The 18,038-nt window shown below is 42.4% G+C and overlaps 1 protein-coding gene across 1 annotated transcript in view; it reads left to right on the top strand.

Moving 5' to 3' along the window:
- Positions 1 to 466: 466 nt before the first annotated feature.
- WNT4 (Wnt family member 4) overlaps positions 467 to 18,038 on the top strand; it is an 85,115-nt gene continuing 67,543 nt past the window's right edge. Inside the window, exon 1 of the mRNA XM_066606747.1 lies at positions 467 to 942. Coding sequence (XP_066462844.1) covers positions 866 to 942 — 77 coding nt within the window. The 5' untranslated portion in view covers positions 467 to 865. The remainder of the gene's footprint in view (positions 943 to 18,038) is intronic.

Genomic DNA, 18,038 nt, shown 5'->3' with positions numbered 1-18,038 from the left:
TTCAATGAGTGATTTCTTGCTCGCTGTGAGGTTCCAAAATCGTTGCCTGTCCTATTTTTGCGAGATTCCTCAAAAAAAAAAAAAATCACCCATTATTTCTTTGGGGATCTTTAAAAAAAATGACATTGCCCTCTCCAGAATTGCAAGTTCTCCCTGTGAATGCCCCTTTTCTGAGTCCCAGCACATTTCTTGCAGTTGCCCCCAGCAGTGGTGTGCAGCCCCTCCGCAGCTCCTTGCGCCTCTTGTGCGCTCCAGCTGGAAGTGTCTCCTGCAGCAGCGCGGACTCCTCCAGGCTGTCAGTGCAATGAATGAACCCAGCCTGCAGATCTCATCCCCTGTCCCTCCCCAAGGGGGTGTCTGAGCTGGTAACCCCGCCTGGGTATCACCATCCCAGACCTGCCCCTTTCTCCTCCTCCCTCTGCCCCCTCTCTCCTAGCTGCTCCATCCCGGGACTCCTGCAGCTGAGCTGACATTCTGCGCTTGACCCAGGCAGGAGGCACAGCTAGAGGAGTGTGCCATGCTGTGCTCAGTGCTGCCGGCTGCTGTCACCATCTAGAGGTTACTGTGCTGATGCCACCTGAAGTGCCCTCCTAAGGAAGGATCACTTTTTACCAGGACCATCATCATACCCAGCTGTCTGCCAGCTTCACCCTTCTGGACATTAGAGCTGGCACATAACTTTCCCCTGTCCTGAGCTGCTCCTGGATCCAGAGGAGACAGTGAGGGGAGCAGACTGGACTTAGCTGGTCACTCTTTGGATATTGAAGTATCAGGACAGTGATTTGGCACTGAGGACCTACAACAACCTGCTCTAGATTTTGCATTTCTATACATTTATTTTGGGGACCCCCACCAGCTTCTCAGGATGACCCCTGAATACTTTTTGAGGTCCTTGTTGATGATGATTTTAGCTGTTTTCTCTGCAAATGCTAGCAACTGGCTGTAAGTGATATACTATATATTATACTGTTATTATAAGACAACTGTATGGATTATGTAGGGTGCGACAATAAGAATGACGCTGAATACCCAGTCCACTAATGAGCATTGCAGCTCATTGAAGGCAGGTACTGTACTATAGGGCATGATCGTTCACCAGCATCTGCTGGAGAACTGGGCTGAAGAACTTGCAATCAAATATCTCTGTGACCATTGATTAGATGCTACTGAGGCGTACGAGCTCTAGGATCGACCATAGGTATAATATCCAGTATGCTTTTTGGGCAGCAGAGCTTAAACTCAACCATGCTTTATGATCAGGTATTATTATAATATCCACTACACTTTTTGGGCAGCAGAGCTTGCAATCACCCATGCTTTATAATCAGGTATTATTATAATATCTAGTGCACTTTTTGGGCAGCAGAGCTTGCAATCAACCATGCTTTATAATCAGGTATTTTTAAAATATCTAGTGCACTTTTTGGGCAGCAGAGCTTGCAATCAGCCATGCTTTATAATCAGGTATTATTATAATATACAGTGCACTTTTGGGGCAGCAGAGCTTGCAATCAACCATGCTTTATGATCAGGTATTATTATAATATACAGTGCACTTTTTGGGCAGCAGAGCTTGCAATCAGCCATGCTTTATGATCAGGTATTATTATAATATACAGTGCACTTTTTGGGCAGCAGAGCTTGCAATCAGCCATGCTTTTTGATCAGATACAGTTCTGCAGCAGCTCAGTCACTTCAAAAAACAACTGTATGCCATATGAGAACACAAGAGACTTCTGCAGAACTTGATAAACTGAAGAGCTAGCAATCAACCCACGCATTATTCATACAACTGACAGCTTTTGGACAGAATACTTCCGTCATAGCAGTGAAGTCAATAATATCCAGACTTTTTGCGCAGCAGAGCTTCGCTGTGCTCCATTATCTGCAAGACGCCTTAGCGCATATTCACACGAACGATTTTTCTGTCCATAAACGTCGGGCGGCGATGAAGTGTTATATTCACGTGCGATTTTTTTAAAATCGGATGGACAATCCAAGCTATTAAATAAAATCACTGCATCTCGTATTTTGTTGCGATTTTCAGTTAATCGCCATTAAAATCTATGGGTGTGTTTAAAAAAAAAAACGGATTGCACTTCTTTAATGCGATTGTGATCCGTTTTTATCACATGTAACCACGATAACCTTTAAAAAAAAGCGTGCAGAACCAGCAAGTGGGCAGAACCCATCATGCATGGGTTTTTTATTATACGCAGAAAAAGCGGATGCAGAATGGCTGAAAATCACACTAAACAAAATCTCAGAAACGCATAGAAAATTGCTTAAAAAGGACAAAAAAAAAATCAGTCCAGTTTTTCAGGACTGAAAAAGAACACCTGTGTGAATATACCCTTAGGCTAGAGAGCTAGCAATCAACTTGTTATTATTGCAAGTGCTCCTCAAAATCTTCCACATATTAGAAGTTCCTAGACTGCAGAGCTGGCAATTACCTCTCCCTTGATCAGATAGGAATACAGCTGTCAGCCAAGATGAATAAGCCTTGTAGCAGTCTAGATTGAGCCCATGGTATGCCCTGATCGTCCTGCTAGAACTCCCTGTGATCTAATGCATTGTGTTAGCAGGGCAGCTCTGGAGCTCCTGCTAGAGCAGCCTGTTCTGCACGATGTTTGGCAGTAGCCTGGTCCTCCCTTCTGCTGCACTGTGGTGGTAGGGTAACCTCCATCCGGTAGCCCTGAAAGTGGATCCTCTGAGGACACTGCACAGCTCTATGGACTATTAATCCCAATTTCCTTTACATATTAAACTGATATTACACTGAGTTCCTTCACCCCTCTGCCCTTACACCATGCACCACAACAGGTGCTTTATCACCAGGACTCAGCAAGTCCAAGTCATGCCCTCTGTGATGGACCTCTGTGCTCAATAGGACAACTTATAGCCTGACACAATATATCAGTGTCTGTGTACAGGAAATGTATACACTGTGTACAGGAAAGGTATACACTGTGTACACTTCATTCTGTATGGTTACATTATTATTGCTTATTTCTACCAAGTGCAAGAAAAGCAGCAATGATTGTAGGGAGTTATGGAAGTTGGAGAGATGCAGAAGGGGGCAGGAAACAAAGGACAAGTTAGACTATGAGGGGGCCTGTGCTGTAGATAGATGGATATCTATCTATCTATCTATCTATCTATCTATCTATCTATGATATATCTATCCACCCATACCTCAATAAAGTCATTATCCACAGTATCTATCCATCTATCTATCTATCTATCTATCTATCTATCTATCTATCTATCTATCTATCTATCTATCTATCTTATATCTATCTCTCTCTCTTATATCTATCTATCTATCTATCTATCTTATATCTATCTCTCTCTTATATCTATCTATCTATCTATCTATCTTATATATATATATATATATCTCTTATATCTATCTATCTATGATACATCTATCCATCCATACCTCAATAAAGTCATTATCCACAGTATCTATCTATCTATCTATCTATCTATCTATCTATCTATCTATCTATCTATCTATCTATCTATCTATCTATCTATCTATCTATCTATCTCCTATCTATCTATCTGTCTATCTATCTATCTATCTATCTATCTATCTCATATCTGTCTATCTATCTATCTCTCTCTCATATCTATCTATCGATCTCATATCTATCTATGATATATCTATCCACTCATACCTTAATAAAGTCATTATCTACAGTATCTATCTATCTCATATCTATCTATCTATCTATCTCATATCTATCTATCTATCTATCTATCCCATATCTATCTCTCTCTTTCATATCTATCTATCAATGATATATCCATCCACCCATACCTCAATAAAGTCATTATCTATCTATCTATCTATCTATCTATCTATCTATCTATCTATCTATCTATCTATCTATCTATCTATCTCATATCTATCTATCTATCTATCTATCTCATATCTATCTATCTATATCTCATATCTATCGATCTATCTATCTCATATCCATCTATCTCATATCTATCTATCTCATATCTATCTATCTATCTCATATCTATCTATCTATGATATATCTATCCACCCATACCTCAATAAAGTCATTATCTATCTATCTATCTATCTATCTATCTATCTATCTATCTATCTCCTATCTATCTATCTCATATCTATCTATCTATCTATCTATCTATCTATCTATCTATCTATCTATCTATCTATCTCATATCTATCTATGTGTATTTCATGTATATTTCATCTATAATACTGTGCAAATGTTTTAGTTAGGTGTGGAAAAATGCAGTAAAGTAAGAATGTATTCCTATAGAAGTGTTCATAGTTTATTTCTGTCAATTAAAATGCAGAGTGAATGAACAAAAGAGAAATGTAAATCACTTTGCCTTCAGAACAGCATCAATTCTTCTAGGTACACTTGCACACAGTTTTTGATGGAACTCGACAGGAAGGTTGTTCCAGACATCTTGAAGAACTTAGCACAGCTCTTCTCTGGATGCAGCTTCCTCAAATCCTTCTCTCTTCATGTAATCTCAGACTGACTATATAATTTTGAGATCAGAACTCTGTGGGGCCATATCCTCACTTCCAGGACTCCTTGTTCTTATTTACGCTAAAGAGCATTGTTGATGACATTGGCTGCATGTTGGGGGTCGTTGTCCTGCTGCAGGAGAAATTTGAAACCAATCAGATGCTTTGTAGAAAGCCTCCTTACTATGCAGCATTTTTTTTCCACACCTGCCTAAAACTTTTGCACAGTACTGTATACAGATAGATGTTGGGTATCAGTTATAGCAGAGCTGAGTGTGTCAGATGTGCAGCAGCAGAGCTGACATTGTCCTTGGCACTATTCTGGGTATTCCAGGTTTTATTCGGGACTACAGACCATCCTCCTGCATTGTCTTGTGTTCTCAGGCTCAGGCTAGATGCACACTTGTGTTAAAAGAAAAATCTTTACTAAGTTCACAAAAAATGTATGTTTTTTCATAGATGTGCAGCTGCTTGTGGCCTTCGTATTCAGTTGGTATTTGGTCCATGTGTCAGCCTTTTTCTCTGAATTTCTTCTGAATTTACTGCAAAAAACTGAAACAAACTAAATTTGTTTAAAAAACAAACAAACAAAAAAAAACCCACCAAAGTGTACTTGGCGGTCTGCCCGTTATTTTTCTCTCCCCATTGACTTGAATGGGTGAGCCTGTTCCGTTAAACGGATCAGACGAGTGCATGCGATGGGTTTTCTCACGCAGTCCGTCTCTGCATGAAGAAGCTCCGCACTGTGTGTTACCCCATAGAATAATACGGGCCCCCATGCTGTCCATTCTTCATGGAAGGAAATATTGAGAGAGGCCTTAAGCTCCCTTCAGACGAGAGCATGCGTATTTGTGCGCGCATGAGCTTAGCGTTTTTGCGTATTGAACGATGCTTTTTGTGCAGGCATCAGTGTATCTTACTGTACCTTTTGCGCCCGCAAGGTACGTTCATTTGCATGTGGCAAACTAAAAACGCGCCGATTTAAATAGCTAATTAATCTAATGAGTTCCAGATGTGTTTTTCTAGCTGAATTGCACACTGCATCACGCATCTCCTTGCATATTGCACGCACATTTACGCAGCCCCATTACAAGGGGACCTTTGGTGTGCCAGTACATAGAAAAGTGGAGAATGCGGCTTTTTTGGTGTGCGCAAAATACGTATATATGAACCAACACATAAAATCAATGGCTTCTATTCTCTACGTATTTCGTGTGTAAACGCAGCATGCTTTTGTGCACCAAAGGTCCCCATATGGGGGGGGGGGGGTGCTGATGCACATACAATGCGCAAGGAGATGCTCAATTCAGAGAGAAACAAACACATTCAGAACTCATTAGCAATTTAAATTAGGTGTTCATCTGCCATACGCAAATTTACATGCCCTGCGAGTGCAAAAAGTGCAGTAAAATACGTTGATACGCGCGCAAAAGAGACTCATTCATAGTGCAAATACATTGCGCCGAGTCGCAACCAAAAGCATATATGCCTGTATGAAGCCGCCCTTAGGTGCATCTCGAAGAAATATTCCACGTCTGTGAAATGTCCCTAAATCTAATTTACCCCCACCCCTCCAATAGCTCAGCAAGGATAGGTATGAGGAGCGGTTTGTCAAGGTGCACACATGGGTGAGCTACCTGTAATAAAATAATAGTCTGCAGCCATATGGAATGGATTCTGTTAACTTCAGCAGTCAATAATGTTCAATGGACTGCACAATAAGAACCAGACAAACAGCACCTCATATCTCAACTTCTTATACCATGAAAGCAGTATGGTTAAACTGTAGTTACACCTGAGCTTTCTGGATTCAGCCTTTACCCAAGGAGTGCCAAATGACAAGTTTAGCTTTGCTGCATCCGTACAGACCACAGATAGAAGCAGACAGGCTTGTCCTTTTCCATGTACTATTAGATATATAGGCTCTCTTGGTCATATAGCTTTCTAGGACAATCCTCCATAGTAGCTGATGCACTTGCTTGCTTCTTGCAGACTACATTTGTAACTCCATTCAGGTCTGTTTGCAAGGTAAATGCCCAGTAATGACTGAGAGACACATTATCAGGTTAATCCAGATGGGAAAAAAGTGAAATCTTTGGTTATTAAGTTGAGTATGAAGAGTGACATGGAAGTAGCTGCTGTCATCATAGGAGGAGGAAACAGTGCAGGATCATTGTATGCAGCAAGGCAGCTCGAAATTGTTCTATGTAGCTCAAGGTAAAGTCTGGAGGCAAAGTAAATGACCCCTAGTGGTAACAATGGGGAGAGAGCGACTCTAATGGAAGCTTTACCGTAAGTAGAGAATGAAAGAGCATTAAAATATCCTTTTTTCCTATGAAAATATATTATAGCGAACCTGGGGTGCAAGAATAATGTGTGTTAGATGATTGCAAGGCATGATGGGATTTTTAGATCTACGCAAGGCGAACTTTTCTATGGCCGACTTCTAGGGTGTTTTATACATTGTTTTTCATGCAATTTTTGAAGCCAAAGCGGATTAAAAAGGAAGACCTTAAAGTGCCGTCACACCGGCTGTAAACATGGCAGACTTTCCGCTATCAGAATTGCGGCGGAAATTTCTCAGCGTTTACCGCAAAAGGCAAGAGAACGAGATTTTTCTGAATTTCCTACGTTGCAATTTTTTTTCTGCTGCGGTGAAGCATGAAATTGGAAAAATTCAGCAGTCTATAAATTCGCAGTATGTTGCGGAAACCGTGTATCTGCAGCGGATTTTCGCCATAGAGATCAATGGGTAACATAAAAACTGCATTAAAATCCGCAAATAGCGTAATGTTACATTTTTTGCAGCTTTGTCGCTGTGGAAATACTCTGAATCCGCTTGAAAATTGAGTTTGTGGACGATTGCTAATGAAGTTTGCCAGCGTAGGAACGACCACAGCTATATCACAAAAACGGAACACATTCCACACATAAAAATGCAATTATAGATTCCGCGCTGCTCGTTAATTGGCAGAAACGCAAAAAATTCTGCAGCAGATTTCCTGCAGCTAAAATGCCCTGTGTGATGCTAACCGTAAGGACCTTCTACAGGGGACATAATATTCCGCAACAGCGTTACGGAATAGGCTATCCCTGAATTCTGCACCAAAATCCGCACTGCTAACTGTAGATTTTGATGTGGGATTGCCGGCAGGATTCTGCTATTTTCAGTTCCGCGCCAAAATCCAGGAGAGCATTTTCCACAACGTTGCGTGAAAGGTCCCTAAGGTGGCTTTCAGACGAGCGGAATATTTCTCCCAGGTCGGAGTGCAATTCTGCGCCAAAATTGGCCAGGGTAACTGCAGATTTTGATGTGGAATCGCAGGCTGGTTTTAGCCGTTTGCTCTCCACATCCAAATCCACACGGGACCGTGCGAAATTTACTGCGATTTGTGGTACGGAATGCGGAAAATCGCGTCCGTGTGAAAGATCCCTTATACATCTCCTTCCTTCTGAATCCACTTTGACTCCAAAAATGCAACAAAAACCGTCCCAAAAACCTTAAACTATTATTTATATAAGATCTCCAGAAACAGCGAAGATCCCTTATAGAAATGTGCGTGAAATGTAACCTAATCCGAAAGATATGGGAGATATTCTCTGCTGGGCTTGTTGTGTAGGTCACTCGTCTATCCTTAGAGAGCTTCGCTCTATTGCAAGTCAAGCCTGTCTGTTATGTATTGCTGATAAAGTAATCCGATCTGTGATATACATTTCATGGAGCTAAAATTGAGATTCCCTCCCATAACACCGACTCACTGAGAATATTCAGCTTCAGGCTACTTTTAGAATTGTTTACTGCTGTGAGGTTTAATAAAATAAAAGAGCATAAAAAGTAATATTTTTTTGGAATCCATGTATTTTTCTAGACATACTTTATATAATATATACAGTAGTGTGCAAAAGTTATAGTAGTGTTATAGTAGGTCTTATTTTCAGGGAAACGGGGTATATATATACACCCCGTTTCCCTGAAAATAAGACCTACTATAACACTACTATAACTTTTGCACACTACTATATATCTTTTTTAATGTATTCTTACTTCTCCATTGATGTGTACCTATATCTATGGCTGTATACCATACAGCTTACAAGCATTACAACGCTCCACATGATGACAACCCACATCCTCCAGGAGACATAATGGGGGGGTGGGGGTGAAAACAATTTTTTATCTTTTTTTTTCTACTCTTTGCATTTTATGATTTCATTTATTTTGCGCTATTTTAGATAATATTTCCTATATTTGTGTTATTTATTTTCTATCCTCTCCTGTAGATTTCCTCTATTTGTAAATAAACAAATGTATCCTATTTTTTAGAACTTAAACTTCCAACATGTAAACTAAAAACCCACTAAAAGTGATTCCCTTAACCCCATCCAGTTGTTCTTGCAGTTTGGCCTCATTACTAGTCTAGCGGTGGTCCTATAAATATACATGTCGCTTGCAAATCATGTTTAATTAGTGTTTTTTGGATGAAAGTTTACGCTCCATTGTTCAGTTTAGCAAGAGGTTATTTTTTTTATTGCAGGAGAAAAAAACTCGATCTGGACTGCAAATTGTGGTGTCAGCTAAACAGATACTTATTAAATCACTGTGTAAATGCTTCAAATCCCCATTATTATAAACAGAATGATTGCTGTAATATCAATGAAGCAAATCGCCTTGGATTAGCGCAGCCAAAACTGACAGCAAAAAGGTCAACGCTCAGCTGTATATTTGGGGGATAAAACTAATATATACAGCACAGAGGCATAGGATAAGATAACTGGGGCCCGGACGGACTGGAGAACAATAGTTTACACAGAGCTGCAGGACCTTTACATTAGCTTTAATAGGAATATAGTCATAAAATAGAATATTTAGAGGGGATTTTGTAGAGATATTTTTTAAATTTTTTTAGAAAAACTAATTAAAATGTAACAAAACTTACATGCTGAATCCCCATTCACTGCAAATTATGTAATCATTGGTTTATAGCTACTTACCAAATAAATGTATCTTTATACCAGCTTCTTAGGATATAATATTATGTAGCTCGTTTCTATTATTGGCTATTTTTCTACTGCTGACTAGAGATGAGCGAACGTACTCATTTAGGACAATTACTCGATCGAGCATCGCTTTTTTCGAGTAACTGCCTACTTGGGCAAAAAGATTCGGGGGGCGGCGGGGTAGCAGTGGGGAACAGGGGGGAGCTCTCTCTCTCCCCCCTGCAACCCCCTGTTTACCCCCGGACCCCCCCTCCGAATCTTTTCACCCGATTAGGCAGTTACTCGAAAAAAGCGATGCTCGATCGAGTAATTGTCCTAAATGAGTACGTTCGCTCATCTCTACTGCTGACCATAGTAAATTGCATTATATATATATATATATATATATATGAAGACTATGTGTCTCCTGAGGCCACTTTCAGATGAGCGGCTTTAACACCATATTCGGTCCGTGTCTTGCAGACCATAATTCAGAGCTAATGTAAATCTATGCATCTGTGCACATGACCGTATTTTTCACGGCCGTCTTTCAAAACGCAGCATGACCTATTTTTGTCTGTTTTTACCTCCATATTGAAATTTATTGGTATTATTTTCTAATTGAGCAAATAAGGATCTGTATTTACATGGCAGAAAATAAAAATAATGGCCGCCTGCAGACAGGCGTAAATTCCGCGGCGGGATTTCCCACGGAAATTCCGCCCTTGGAAGCTGCCATAGGATTGCGCTAGCAAACGCAATCCCATGCAGACGGCCGCGGCTTGTCCGCACGAAATCTTGCACGGCAAACAAACCGTGGTATGTCTTATTCTCTGCGAGCCCCGCACAGAAACGTCACTCATTGGCCGCTGGTTCCGCTCTGCGCTGGCCAGCAGCCGGCACATGAAAGAGCCGGAGCTGCGGGGCGCGGGTGAATACGCGCTGCTCTCTGCAGGCGCTCGGGTCGGGTCCCGCAGTGAGAATTCTCGCAGCCGGATCCAACCTGGCCGTCTGCAGGCGGCCAATGGCAAGTACAGATGAAACACTGATATTCTACGGCTACAATGTCATCTATGGCACATCCGTATTATGGGCTTGTTACAATGTACTCATTCGATACTGCTTGAAAAAGAACCTCTGTGTAAGCGCTCCTCCACACGAGCATATGCGCAAATGTGCAAGCTTCAGCACAACGTATTTGTTGTTATGGACCAGGTTGATTTGTATACGAGTCTGCGTAGTTTATAGTACTTTTATGCGCACGCAGGGCCTGTCCGTATACGCACAGAACACCCCCCCCCCCAATTTAAAAAAGATGACTATTGAGCCCAATGAGTTCCAGATGTGTTCTCTTCTTCACGCAGGGTATTTCACCTTCCATAGACTTCTATGAGGGCCCTTAGTGCTCAAATGCAGGCAAAAATAATGCAGGTTCTATTTTTTTGCGCAAGGGAGAAACGTGCTTGGAAAATTGGTAGATGTGTATGAACCAATAGACATGAATGGATTCTATTCTCTGTGTATGGCACTCGTGTGAAGAAGCCTTTACATCTGGAAAAACGGACATTTTTTCATATGCGTGCAGCTCTGTGTAGCCTCCATATTTGGTCTATGCGTCAGGTGTTTTCTCTGTATGGCCCCCTGCACACGGGCGGGATTTCCCGCAGAATTTCCACCCATGCTCGCTTGCATAGGATTGCATTAGATAATGCAGTCCTATGCAGACAGCCATGATTTGTCCGCGTGGAAAACAAATCGTGGCATGTCCTATTTCTGTGAGGGTCTCGCAGAGGCCCGCACAGAAATGTCACTAGTGACGGGCCGGCTCCGCTCTGCGGCAGACGGTACATAGTGCAGAGAGAAGATGCCGGGAGCAGGTGAGCCGCAGGGCTGTGCAGGGGCACGGGTCTGCATCCCGCAGGCGGCCTAGTCCATGCGTTTTTCACATCTGCAAAAAAACTGAAATATGCCTAATTCTTCTTTTCTGCATCTTAAAAAAAAAAAAAAACCAAAATGGACTGCACACAGGGACTGCAGACAGGGACTGCAGACAGGGACTGCAGACAGGTGACATCTGTGCGAAGTCCAATTTTTTTTCTCCTTCCCATTGACTGGAATGGGTGAGTCTTGTCGGATGAGAATAGCGCATGCAATGAGCTTCTCATACAGTCAGTGTCTGAAAAGACTCAGTAGTGTTTGTTGCACCATAGAATAATATGTGTCTGTGGGTTTTTAAAAAAACGGACTACATAAGAATGAAAAAAACGCTAGTGTGCCGGACGCCGAAGGGAAATAATTTGCACATACTTAGTAATATGTGGATTTAGGCCTCTTTCACGCGAGCGACAGCGATATTACAGCTGTGTTCTGTGTGATATCACACTTGTCTGCAGTCTTCAAACAGCACTTCCTGGTTGAAAATCCCCGCCCCCAGGAAGCACTGGCTCTGATTGGTTCTCAAGCGCTGCGGCTCAGCCAATCACTGCAACGCTCGATGAACCAATCACAGCCATTCATGCCTTTTTTTCTCTTACAATGTAGCAGCCTACAAAACCTCGCTCATGTGAAGGAACCCAATGATAAGCATGGGCTTCACATGCATGCGATTTGTAGCACTGCCAAAGCGCAAGAAAATCGCATGATTTTGTCGCCCGTGTGAAAGCGGCCTTACAGACACATTATGACACGCATTTTCCTTGCTGTTATAGAGTCCGTGAATTTCTACAATGAACCTATTTTTTGCCTCATGCCCAAAAATCAAGGTAATTTTTGATCGAACCCTTCACCTTTGACCTCTGTCCACCGTCTGAAAGCCGCCATGTTGAATACAGCTTAAAAATTGAAGTATTTTTTTCATATTTCAGACTTGCCATGTGAACAAACCATAGCTAGACTGGCACAAAGTTGGCCAAGCTGATCCTAGACGGGCCCTATATCAGCAGCTTTAGGGAACTTTTCCAGAATATTCCGCAAGACCAAAAGCCTAACATGTGGAATTTAATGCAAAATTGAAAATGTGCAGAATTCTGCCAAGACCTGCTGATTTCGGTGCTGATTTTTGACAGCTGTGTATTCCATAGCATTCTGCGTAATATTCTGCCCCGTGTATAGCCGCCTCACCCGCCTCTGCGCTGTGTACACCCTGGAGGATCACTTTTTCAGCATGTACTGAGAAGTTTGCATTGTAGTTGTTCACTTTATGGGACATCTGTTCAAATTGGAAGAATTAATACCAAATTGGGTCATTTGTTGTTTTTAACATAAATTGCTGCATTTTTGGGGCCTTTTTGGTTGCTGATGGCTGGCACTGTGCATAGACGTGTCTGGTATGGCGTTAGGGGTGGTGTGAGCTTGTAGTCTGGAGTTGCCTGGCGTTGGTCCTGTTGCTGTGATATTTGTAAGCTGATGGAGCATGACAGGCTGCTAATCTATCATACATGTCATGAAAGCTGCTGTCGCCACGGTCCCAACAGGACGGAGGGGGTGGCCGTCAGCCGAGTCCTGCGCAGTCATTGTGATATCTCTGATGCGTTGTATGCTGCCTCGGCCTCCATGCCCCTTCTAGAGCGCATGCTATAGGGGATGTTGTGTATTTCTATAGGCTTTATGTAATGTTAGCGCCTACTAGAGTCTAAAAATGTATCACTACGCAGAAACTGCTTTATTCTCTTAGATTTCTTTGCGCCCCTTGTCACGAACGGATTTGCCCGCACAAGAGAGAACAGAGCCCATTGATTTCAGTGGATTCATTTGCATTCCCCTTTTTTGCGCACGAAAAAATAAGACATGCTCTATTTTGGTGCACAAAGGGTCCCCATAGAAGTCTATGGGAGGTGCAGAAATGTGCACTCAATGTGCACGCAAATGTGCAATACTCTGCACGATTCTGTGAAATATAGAACACATCTGGACCTCATTAGGATAAAGAGCCTTTTAAATCAGGGCGGGGGGTGTTGCACGTGCATAGAAAGTGGTCCTGCTTGCGCAAAAAAAGTACAGTTCCATGCGCAGAATTACATGCAAATAAATCTTGTTCGCTGTGCAAATACATTGCGCTGGGGCGAGCGTATTCGCGCATACGCACGTCTGAAGCCGCACTTTCTCACGCTTCAGTGCAATGTTTTGCACAGTGATAAAGGTTGATTGGCGCACGTATTGGCGCATAGTACTGTAGTTCTTGTGCACGCGGGGCCAGTTCACATGTGCGCTCAACACACCACTTCCGTGATTCGAAAGGTTATTGAAGTCCAGAGGTGTTTGTTTTCCTGTGGAATTGCGCGGCACATTGCGCATTTGTGCACATATTTAGTGCACATATTTAGTGCGCATAGACTTCTATGGGGCCCTTGGGGCGCAAATATGCAGAAAAATAAAGCAGGTCCTATTGTTTCGCGTGCGCAAAAAATGGTTCATTAGAACAAACGCATTGACATCAATGGGTTCCATACTCCGCGTTTCGCTCCTTCATACGGGCGTACTTTCCATGATATTTTCTCTCCGCACTATGGACAAGGGGTGGGAACTTAGCTCCGCCCCGAACTTAGCTCCGCCCTAAGGGGGGGGGATGCTCAGATGGTAGTGTTTTTTCCCGGTCGATATACGCTCGTGTAAATAAGCCCTTCTAGTGCAAATTGTACTTTGCAGCCCATTTATTTTGTGTCTTTAGACACTTTCGAAAAACTTTTTCGACCTGACAAAAAAAGGGCTGTGGCCTAAATTGTGCAAAAATTTGCTGCATATTGCACAAAAATGTTTGGCGCAATTTATGGCATAAACTACGCCAACTAATAGACAGTCTTAAAATTTGACAAATTCAACAAAACTACTTTGATAAATTTGGCGCATTTCTGGTCTGTATAGAGGAAAATTTACTAAACCCAGCATTTCCTCCACCGGGCTTAGTAATACTTTCCCCGGTGCACGATGCTCTGAATATATGAAGAAGCGCATGTAAAATACAACCAAAAGTCGCATATTTCCTTCTGTATTTCAGGCCTTCTGTGTGTTTTTGCGCACGTCAAGTCGTCAAGTTGATCCTCTATTGTTTAAGTATTGGACTATTAGGCCCCCTTCATTGGCAGGATCCATGGTTGCTACTAGGTACATGAGTAATTTGATCCATATAGTTTGCAGGAAATATCAACCATGGAAGCAGACAGCGCCTCTCAGTGGCTGCTACAAGATAAGGCAGAGCAGAACCCCTTGAGACTGTACTAGTAGAGAACTGCATAAATGGCGTGACTCTGGCTCAGTTAAGAACTACACTTCTATATAGCTACAATCCAGTTTCCTGTAGGCCTGTGTGGCCCTAAGGTTGTACTTACCGGTGAGCTGCTATACTGGAGGTTACTCCATCCATCATGAGCAGCAAGTCTACAGAGAAAATACTTCTGCAATTTTTCATTTTCCACTAATGAAAGTTAAAGGAGGTCTCCAGTATTAATACACCCCCCATACCAAGATAGAGGCCACACAGGATAAATAGAGTGATGGTCTTAAAGGGCTTGTCCAGTAGTAAACTATTGATGGCCTATCCCCAGCACAGATCATCAGTAGTAGATCGTTAGGAGTCTGTTGCATGGGACCCCCACTGAATAGCTGGCTGGTGTGCTCAAGCACTAAGTTGATTTCTGCAAGAAGTAGATAACTTTGTTCTTAATGCAGTGGTCAGGCAGGGTATTGCAGGCAAAGTCCATTTTCGTTTCAGTTGGAACTTGACCTGCAATACCACGCCTGGCCACTGCAGTAAAAGCAGAGCTGTCTGCTTCCTGCAGAAATCAGCTTAGTAGTGTTAACAGCTGTGGCGCCTGGGAGACAGAGCCCTGCCGATCTAATGATGATGACTTATCCTGTGGATAGACCATCAATAGTTTCCAAGTGCACAACCCCTTTAATGGATTCACTCTAATACCATGTGATTTGTACGCGCAGCAGTGAAATCTGCAACGTTTGCTCCCACTTTCTCAAACTGCTAACCACATGAAAGAAAACTGACAATACCAAAGTATTTTTGTCTGTGGGGAGTCTGATTAAAAAACGGTGATCTAACTTTTTACATGGACCGTCGGTGCATGTGTGAATAGCTCCATGGACTTCATGGGTCCGTGTGCACTCAGTCATACACTCAGTTACACACGGACCAAAAATACGCTCTAAGCTGAATACTGTTCATCAGTTGCACAAACCTCTCTTCTGCCTTATTTGCTCACTGCATTAGTACTGCTGAAGGGTAGTCTGGGGATTACAGGTAGTGTTGAGCAAACCGAAACAGTTGAACTTGGCTTTGGGTTGAATTATGCTAAAAGTTCGGTTCAGCGTGAACCTGAACCTCAGGCAGTTCATCTTGGCCAAACGCACTAAAATAACTCAGAGCCCAATGTAGTACAGAGTGGTAAGGCAGCAGAAATGCAGTCCTAAGCTCTCGCTCACGACCTGAAGGTTGTAAATCCAATCCCCGCATGGTTCAGGTAGCCGGCTGAAGGTGGACTCAGCCTTCCATCCTTCCGAGGTCGATAAAATGAGCACACAGCTTGGTGGGGGGTAATAAATAAGTTACTTGAAAGTGTTGCGGAATAAGTTGGCGCTATACAAATAACAAGATTTATTTTTAACCCTTTCTAATGCAATTTGTATCCTGGTTTTCCTAGGGGGCTTACTCTTTTTCTGCTGTTATACAACGGCACTATCTGCTGGCTAAAGCCAGTACTGCATGGGGTGACACGTTAGATAGGCTTCATCAGCAGAGAGGCTGGCAATATACAGTAAGAGAACCCTGACGGACGTCTTCCAAAATCGGAGCTGTATAGCCTTAAATCATAATGTCTTCAGACGTCAGACAGTGGATTGGAAAGGGTTAACTCTTCTCCTACTCCTCCTTTTTCTTCCTTTTTCTCCTTAATTCTTTTTCATCCTTCTACTTCTTTCTTCTCCTACTTCTCGTTCCTTCTTCTTCTTTTTTCTTCCTCCTCCTCCTTTCTTCTTCTTCCTCCTCCCTCTTCTTCTTATTTCTTCATTACCTTTCCTTAAAAACAGCTTTAAAGTACTTTGATACAATCCTAGGAGACCTAAGAGTGTCCGGAATATGCAATGCTAAATCACCATTGCTTTACATTGGACCATTGAGACCTGCTTTTATCACACGGGCATACTACATGCGTGGAAAAAATGCAACATGGCCTATTTGGCACATAAGGCTCACCACTAGGGCCTCTTCAAACAAACGTATTTACCTGTGTATGTACACGCACAAAATTTTCCCACGCAATTCACATAGAATACAACCAATCTATGTATTTGGAGTGGGCATATCGCACAAGCAGAAATAAACAGGACCTGTTCTATTGTCCTGCACCGAGGGTCCCCAAGGAAGCCTATTGGGGGAGGGGGGGGGGTGAAAATGCATCTAAAATATATTTGCGGAATATGCAGCCAAGTTACACTTGTTTCGTGCACCTGGTTATACACCAGTTTTAGGGATATTGTTGAAGTTCCGGTTTGATTCAAACTAATTCGGACTAAACTTTTTGCCCGAACGCGACAAACCAGTTGAACCAAACTTTTGAAAACTCGCCGATGACTTCTTACAGACAATTGGCTAGACATAACATGGTAGCAACACTTCAGCTGTGAGCAGCACCAATACATGAGCTTTTGTAAAGTTATCAATAATGTTTTCATCCGCAGCAAGCAGAGTTCTTATATAGTGAGTAACAGAAACACAAAGCAGATTAGCCCGCTGCATTACTTCAGTATTACTCCATGATCTGAGTCCTCATTGATTTACTGATCCGGGGGAAAAAAGTTTAAAAAGTTTTAAAAGTTGTCAGTGACCCCCGGTAGTCACCATCCGCAGGCTGCATCGCCGCTGACAGTATTTACTTAACCCATGTCAACATAGTGGTTGCGCACATGATGTGTACGCTCCGGTTTCTGCTTATCTCACTAGTATACTGTGTATATTTAGCACTTTCGCCGTCCGTGAGAATTCGCAGCTTTTTATAGCACTTGGTCTTGTGCAGCGCTCGGGTTAGGAACAATTTACGGGTTCGCCATTGTTTACATACATCAGCCCTCTTGTGCATATTTAAAGTCCCACTTCTCCTCCAGATTACTGGTTTTATTAACGCCGTTGCAGCGTGGGACGTGATCCGTCCGCTACAATACGCCGTCTGTCTGCTCGTTTATGGTACATTTGACTATAATAATCACTTAACCTTCACTCTTGTGGTTTATATGTCAGCTGCAGAGCAAGCACATAGCTGGGGGTACTGTAACGTTTATATATAAACCATTGTGGTTTACAGCGCCGTTGTATTACGCTAGTGTACAAGCCTGGAGTAAATATCAGCAGCAGATGTCAGATTTATGGTCAGCTAAGCTTAATTGACTCTGTGTAATGAGAATACTACACAGCCGGCTCAGTTAGGAAAACGAGTGCAAAGTGGGAAAAGTTGGCCGCTGCAGCCAATCAGATTCCAGCTTTTATTTTTCTAGTGTAGTGTCAGGAAGTGGGAAAAGTGATGTGATTGGTTGGAATCGG

This window comes from Eleutherodactylus coqui, chromosome 6, assembly GCF_035609145.1.
Source record: "Eleutherodactylus coqui strain aEleCoq1 chromosome 6, aEleCoq1.hap1, whole genome shotgun sequence".
NCBI lineage: Eukaryota > Metazoa > Chordata > Amphibia > Anura > Eleutherodactylidae > Eleutherodactylus > Eleutherodactylus coqui.
This window is presented reverse-complemented; position numbering and strand designations above follow the sequence as displayed.